Source organism: Vespa velutina, chromosome 5 (genome assembly GCF_912470025.1).
Source record: "Vespa velutina chromosome 5, iVesVel2.1, whole genome shotgun sequence".
Classification (NCBI taxonomy): domain Eukaryota; kingdom Metazoa; phylum Arthropoda; class Insecta; order Hymenoptera; family Vespidae; genus Vespa; species Vespa velutina.
The window spans coordinates 2,617,082-2,624,376 of record NC_062192.1 but is presented as its reverse complement, the minus strand read 5'-3'; the positions used below and the strand labels follow the sequence as shown (position 1 = coordinate 2,624,376).

At 27.4% G+C, this 7,295-nt stretch overlaps 2 protein-coding genes across 5 annotated transcripts; both read left to right on the top strand.

The window, feature by feature from the left end:
* The first annotated feature begins 482 nt into the window (after positions 1-482).
* LOC124949451 (retinoblastoma-binding protein 5 homolog) lies at positions 483-3,934 on the top strand. 3 transcript variants are annotated; one of them, XM_047494464.1, is made up of 8 exons: positions 488-1,061; positions 1,294-1,522; positions 1,600-1,625; positions 1,726-1,898; positions 1,991-2,219; positions 2,350-2,805; positions 2,903-3,311; positions 3,390-3,934. In XM_047494464.1, exons 2-8 carry the CDS (start codon positions 1,504-1,506, stop codon positions 3,473-3,475), a joined length of 1,398 nt encoding a protein of 465 aa, XP_047350420.1. In that variant the 5' UTR covers positions 488-1,061; positions 1,294-1,503; the 3' UTR covers positions 3,476-3,934. The 3 variants fall into 3 exon arrangements, with proteins under 3 accessions (XP_047350421.1, XP_047350420.1, XP_047350419.1); XM_047494465.1 differs by having other exon boundaries at positions 483-1,522; positions 2,903-3,296; XM_047494463.1 differs by having other exon boundaries at positions 488-1,522.
* On the top strand, positions 3,898-6,520 carry LOC124949453 (seipin). 2 transcript variants are annotated; one of them, XM_047494468.1, is made up of 6 exons: positions 3,898-4,027; positions 4,168-4,408; positions 4,569-4,714; positions 4,887-5,089; positions 5,171-5,456; positions 5,548-6,520. In XM_047494468.1, exons 2-6 carry the CDS (start codon positions 4,185-4,187, stop codon positions 5,718-5,720), a joined length of 1,032 nt encoding a protein of 343 aa, XP_047350424.1. In that variant the 5' UTR covers positions 3,898-4,027; positions 4,168-4,184; the 3' UTR covers positions 5,721-6,520. The 2 variants fall into 2 exon arrangements, with proteins under 2 accessions (XP_047350424.1, XP_047350423.1); XM_047494467.1 differs by lacking the exon at positions 3,898-4,027 and having other exon boundaries at positions 4,034-4,408.
* Positions 6,521-7,295: the final 775 nt, after the last annotated feature.

Below are 7,295 nucleotides of genomic sequence, written 5' to 3'. Positions count from 1 at the left end.
TATAGTAAATAAAGAAATAAAAAATATTATAGAAAATAATATATTGTGATAAACGATCCTTCATTTACACGAAATGTGTAAATTTAAATATATGTTTCTTAATCTTATAATATTAATTTTTTTAATTTGTTTATTTCCAAGTTTCTATATCTTTGGATCATTTTGAAGTTGTTAAAGTCAATTCGAAATTTCGAGTATTCGAAATTAAGAATGTCATCAGCCTTTGCTCGAATCATTTGTGACTTCAGCGACAGCTATGGACAAAATACGAACTACAAACGTAAGCGAGGAACTGCATCTGTCATATCGGTGTATAAACTTGGTAAATTATATCCCACTTGAACAATTGAGTTCATTAGGTTAGAGTAAGTAGTGTTAGTAAATTGTGAACTTTAAATTTTTTATATTTATATATATATATATTTTTTTTTTTTTTTTTTTTTTTTTTTTTTTTTAATGTGACGTGCATCTTGCAGTGATCCATGCTAGATACGTCGTCGATACGCATTTGTTTCGCGAAAAATGTACAGGGAATAATAAATATAACTGATACATATATAATAATTAGTATATAAATTTACGATAGAAAATAAGATTTTATCGAATGTTTTGTTAATAATAATTAGTGATATATTTATATATTATATTATTTTAATATAAATTAAAATATAAGATGTATCTGTCGATGTATGATTATCAAGAACTTTACTTATTGATTGTACGCGCGATAAATCATTACGTAAGATAATACAATTTTTTCTTTTTTTGTTATTATACATTATCATTATTATATGTATATCTAATGTATATAATATAAGTATATTCTTTTACTTTTTCTTATCATTGTTATTATTATATTATATATTATTATGGTAATAGTGATAGTAATGGTAATATAAAGTGGGCTACTTCTATAGAGGAAAGTATAAAAACAAAATAGTGTACAATTTTTAATTTGAAATTTAACAATATCGTAAAAAAATGAAATATGGTATGTGGGATATGGTAAGAAAAAAAAAAAACTTTGATTACATACTCAGAGAACTAACCTATATAAATTCGTAAGTATTCATTTTTTATTTTTTTTTTATTTCTTTTTTTTAATAATAAAAGTATTATTTTACGATAAGTTTTCTATCAACTCGTTATAACAATTATTATTAACGATTGTAATATAACAATGTTCAATATTACTAATAGTATACGCGGATACATGATAAAATGTATGACTAAAATTATTTTATATTTTAATTAATTTTAAATTATTAACTAATTTTAATTATTAATTAATAGTTTATCAAGCTAAATACTAGTATATTCGATTATCTTGCTGTCAATAAGTACACCAGTGTTATTACCAACAATGAAAATCAAATTAAATGTTGGTATTCCTGCTTTAGTGGATTTTTCTCTGCATTAAAAATTTACTACACTTTTGATGACAGATCAACGTTATAACAACAATTGTAATCGAGGAAAGAAATATAATATAATTTTACGAAAATGAATTTGGAATTATTAGGTAAGATTATTCAATAATATATATGTTTAAGTAAAACTTTTACTTTAATATATCTTGTATTTAATTTATTGTTTCAGAATCATTCGGTCAGAATTATCCAGAGGTGAGTTATTTAATTCTAATCAAGTCATTTCAATTTTATATATCAAAAATAAAATAAAATCAAATCATACCTTAGAGCAGAATTATAATCATTTTGTTAGGAATTTGATGGTACATTGGATTGTATATCGCTTGCTGTGACATGTACATTTAACAAACGAGGAACCTTACTTGCTGTTGGTTGTAATGATGGTAGGATAGTTATATGGGATTTTCTGACACGTGGGATAGCAAAGATCATCAGTGCACATGTACATCCAGTTTGTTCATTGAGGTAGGATAGTTCATTTTATTCTAAATGAGTTAAGTCTGATATAATCACAAATATTATGTAAAATTTTTAACAGTGTTTATATATCTATATAGTTGGTCTAGAAATGGGCATAAGTTGCTGAGTGCTTCCACAGATAATAATGTTTGCATATGGGATGTTCTGTCTGGGGAATGCGATCAGAAATATAGGTTTCCTTCGCCAATCTTAAAAGTTCAATTTCATCCAAGAAATTTAAATAAATTTTTAGTATGCCCAATGAGACATGCTGCTGTAATGGTTGATGTCGAAGGCACACACAGGGTCATACCTCTTGATGAAGACGTATGTAATATTTATAAGAGTTATATTTTATTATATTTGTATTTATATAAATATTAAATATATATATATATATATATATATATATATATATATATATATATATTATTTAAAACTATTGTCTTACTTTTAGAGTGATTTAAATATAGTAGCATCATTTGATAGAAGAGGTGATTATGTATATACTGGAAATGCTAGAGGTAGAATTTTGGTCTTAGATGCAGAATATTTAACTGTTAAGGCATCTTACAAAATTTCACAAGGTACTGCCAGTAATACGGCAGTAAAGAGCATTGAATTTGCAAGACGTGGTTCATGTTTTCTTGTTAACACTTCCGATAGAGTAATTCGCGTGTATGATAGTACAGAGATATTGGCATGCGGGAAAGATGGTGAACCAGAGCCAATTCAAAAATTACAAGATCTTGTAAATAAAACAATGTGGAAAAAGTGCTGTTTTTCTGGAGATGGAGAATACGTATGTGCTGGGTCTGCCAGACAACATGCATTATATGTTTGGGAAAAAAGTATTGGAAACTTAGTTAAAATTTTGCATGGAACTAAAGGAGAACTATTATTAGATGTTGTGGTATGTATAAGAAATTAAATAAAAGATTTTAATGAATAAATAAAAGATTTTATATGAATATAATTATACAATTAAAATTTCTATTTATTGTGTATAGTGGCATCCAGTAAGACCTATCATAGCTTCCATTTCATCAGGTGTAGTTTCTATTTGGGCACAAAATCAAGTAGAAAATTGGTCCGCTTTTGCGCCAGACTTTAAAGAATTAGATGAAAATGTAGAATACGAAGAGAGAGAAAGTGAATTTGATTTAAGCGACGAGGATAAATCTGTAGTACAGGGTGAAGAAGCTCAAGATGAAGAAATTGAGGTAGATGTAGCATCAATCGACAGAGTTGCTGCATTTTGTAGTTCAGACGAAGAGACGGAAGATATAGGTTCTCTTCAATTTTTACCGATATCTCCAGATGTAGAGGATTCAGAGGATAATCAAACTTCTCCTCATGAACCACCAGTAAAGAAACATCGTTCACATAATATCGATTTACAAGGTGCACCAACTGGAGGTAGAACTTATACATTTAATAGATCTTATTCTTAAATCATCATTTAAAATAGCATTGATCAAATTGGTCTGCTTACAGAAACACATCCCTTATTGAATAAAGGAAAGGATAAACCTACTACAAAGAAAGGCAGACCTAGATTAGAGCATAGAAAAGGAAAATAATTTTTTTTTAATTATTCATCGTACTCACAGAAATCAATAAAACGTGTCTTATCATATGTATATATTACATCTAAGTCATTTTGTATTGAAAAGTGCAAATATTATCTTATTAAGAGGCATAGAATATTTGCAATAACTTTTCCATAAACATTTCTTACAAACAAAACTTGTTAATATTCTCAATGTACTGTATAAAAATAATATTTAAAAAATTTTTAAGTTTAATCAAAATCTACTAATATTCCATATATTATATTGATTATATTTTCATATACTGAACGGTTTATTGCTTACAAAAAAAAAAATATAATTTAATTTTTTAACAGATTACAAATATTTATTGATGGAAAAAGAAAGAAAGAGAGAAAAAAAAAAAGAAGATTTTCTATTTAATTTCAAATGTATTATGCTAATAATGTAATAAAATTGTACAGAATATGTCCTTCCTATTTACATGTTGATTTGTATTATATATATGTTGTATCTTATTATCGTCCTACGGTCGAGCCATCTGCCTGATTATCTACTAAATTGTTTGCAAAAAGTGCAAATGTACGTATACATAACCTATACTTTTATACCATAACCACATGTTAATGGATGATAAATTTTATCTTATCTTTTTTAACGATTTGTATCATTGAAATTAATTTTATTATATTTATTTAATATTGATTACTTTTAACAAATAGCATCATACTTGTTCAAAATGTTGATCACGAGATCATTCCGACAAATAATGAAAAAATGGTTCAATATGCAAAAGAAAACAACACAGGGAGTACAATCAGCTAAGGAAGCAGTGTTTCGCGGAGGTGTTATTATTATCAGTGGTATTCTCATTATTTGGTTATCTGTATTTCTCTATACGGCGTTTTACTATGCTTACATGCCTAGTATGTCATATGTACGGCCTGTGCATTTGCAATTCAAGTGAGCTTCAATTCAAAACTTGTACGTTATATTAGAATATATAGATTACTTTTAAGAAAATTAATATTAGTATTTAATTACAATTACTTCATGTGTAAATAAATTTTGTATTAATTATTTCATACATATATGCAAATTAAAATATTATTTTTAACAATAGGTCATGCGATGAGGACAAAGGAATTTGCAGTTTTCCATCGGCCCATATACAATTGACGAAAAAACAGAATCTATTGATGGTTGGCCAGCCTTATAAAATTAATTTACATTTAGAAATGCCAGAGTCTCCTGCAAATAAAGAACTTGGTATGGTTATTATGTTAATCAAGTAAACAAATTATTTTCTCTTTCTCTTTCATTCTTTCCTCTCTCTTTTTTCTCTCTCTTTCTCTCTCTCTCTCTCTCTCTCTCTCTCTCTCTCTCTTTCTCTTTCTCTCTGTCTCTGTCTCTATCTTTGTAAACATTAATTTACATACAGGAATGTTTATGGTATGTGCACAATTACGTAGTAGAGATGGATTCTTAGTGGAACATGCCTGCAGATCAGCAATGTTGCATTACCGTAGTACATTATTACATATGCTTAGTACTCTTACATTTTCACCTATGATGATCTTTGGTACTACAGAAGAAAAACAAAATGTTGTCCTTGAATTGTTTGGAAATTTTGAAGAAGATCAAGTATATATAAGATATATTAATGAAAAACAATTATAAAAATTGATCAAAACGAATATTAACTTATCTGTATTTTAATTTCAGAGTCATCCGGTTACAATAATTTATATTGAAATTCAATCAAGATATATAGAATTTTATTCTGCGTCGATAATCATCAATGCAAATTTATCAGGCTTACGTTATTTGATGTTTCATTGGCCTATTTTATCAACCATTATTGGTATCGGAACAAACTTGTTTTTCTTAGTGCTTATATCTATTCTATCGTATTTACATTTTGCCATGGATGAAGAAGATAAAGAGGAGAATTTTGTTTATGAAAAAGGCGAATCAGAAGAAGAGAAAGATATCAAGACGCTTAGCGATTGTAATATTATGAATAGCTTTGTTTTTCTTATTATTTGTACTTTTGTTTTTTTAATGTCAAATTCTTATATTTTTATTCATTTCTCTCACAGTATCATCAGATTCTTCATCGCAGGAAGATGTTCCTGCATTAGAAGATGTTCCAAAATCTTGGTATGAAGCTTATTCGAGTCAATCATCTGATCCGATATTAGGCGAGCCTAGTTATATTCAAGAAATTTCAACTCTTATAGCAGAATCATCTGACGTCGAACTTATTAATTAGTTTGATTTATTTGTACAAATGCATTACTTGTTAAAAACAACGAAACGTACTCTATTATGTACAAACAAAACAACAAAATGAATATTACTATATTTAGATATTTCTAAGGGGAATAATTTAGTCGATAATTTATATTTATATCAGTAAAATTCGAGTCAGTCTACTGTTCTAATAATAATTAATTTATATAACAAATATATTATGACTCTCTGTACATTAATTTAAAAAGCAAACGATATTGTGATGTGAAGATCAATCTATGTATTTTTATATGTTAGAAACTATTTAATTATTTACTGTCACTGTTAATATCTTTTTTCGAACTTGAATGAAAAACAATACACATTATTGATGCAATGTCAAGAAATCAAAAAGGTATAATGTTTAAGATATTGTATATATTTACACAGAGATATGTATACAGGTTGCGTTTTATATTAGATAAGTCTGCATTTATACGCATTTGTGTATATCTTTATAGAAGGCGGAATACTCGGGATAAATTGATCGTCGACTTATTTACTACGAGTATAATAATAGACATGATGTCACAAATTATGTGAAGTATTTTCTTTATGTAGATTTCTTGATAATATTATGTGATATTTTATTTCCTGGCATTATAGGTACGAGTATATATATATATATATATATATATATATATATATATATGTCAATATGGCGAAAAAAAAGCGACTGATCGATGAGATAAAGTAACAATGGAATTATTATCAAAAATCTTGAATTGATACTGATACTTATCTAATATAACAGTGATAATAAATTTTTGCACTCGTCAATGTTTTCATCTACATTATTATACAATTTTCGAGTATATATTTATTTACAATTTCCAAGTAAAATTTTCTTCTTCCTTCTTCCTCCAGGAGTTAGTAGTAGCTATTTAATACGCTTCTGTCTTAATTAACTCTCATGTAGGTAAGAGTCACCAGTTGCTAGACTTCATAACTTGCATCTGTTGCCAGTTGCTTTTTTACCCTTGTAGGTATGTATGTATATATGTATGTATGTATGTATATACGTTACTTGACAATTATAAAAGAAAAATGAGAGAGAAATGTGTGTCTGAAATATAAATGTGTATTCTCATACTATGAATTGTTCCAACTTACAATTTTGTGTAATTAGAGTTAGAAAATCTCACATCGAATAATATAATTTTTGTTATCGAAAAAAGGAGGAAAGAGAGAGAGAGACAGAGAGAGAGAGAGAGAGAGAGAGAGAGAGAGAAAAGGTAATGAAAGTATTGAGAAACGATCTCAATTCGATGATCGTGCCAGGTGGCCTCAAGGCTACGAAGCCATGCATCATCCCTTACACTCTACTTATATATTTTTATAATACCATCAGAATATAAAGTTAATTCGTTTTCGATCTAATAACTTGAGTTTATAAATACTGCGAGTACTTTCGAAAAAGATTAAAGTAATAAAGAACTATAGTATTAAAGTATTAAAGAAAGGAAACTCGATGTAATCGTAAGAAATGTTCTTCCCGATTAATTATCTTCAATCAAAAATATAAAATAAATCGGAAACTCGATTCACGAGTAGA

Excerpts from the sequence above, each read along its gene's own strand:
- LOC124949451 (XM_047494464.1), top strand. Across the intron at positions 2,806-2,902 it reads AACTATTATTAGATGTTGTG|TGGCATCCAGTAAGACCTAT; the intron begins GTATGTATAAGA and ends TATTGTGTATAG. Across the intron at positions 3,312-3,389 it reads ACAAGGTGCACCAACTGGAG|AAACACATCCCTTATTGAAT; the intron begins GTAGAACTTATA and ends GTCTGCTTACAG.
- LOC124949453 (XM_047494468.1), top strand. The coding sequence starts at position 4,185 with ATGTTGATCACGAGATCATTCCGACAAATAATGAAAAAATGGTTCAAT. Across the intron at positions 4,409-4,568 it reads CCTGTGCATTTGCAATTCAA|GTCATGCGATGAGGACAAAG; the intron begins GTGAGCTTCAAT and ends TTTTAACAATAG. Across the intron at positions 5,090-5,170 it reads GAAATTTTGAAGAAGATCAA|AGTCATCCGGTTACAATAAT; the intron begins GTATATATAAGA and ends TTTTAATTTCAG.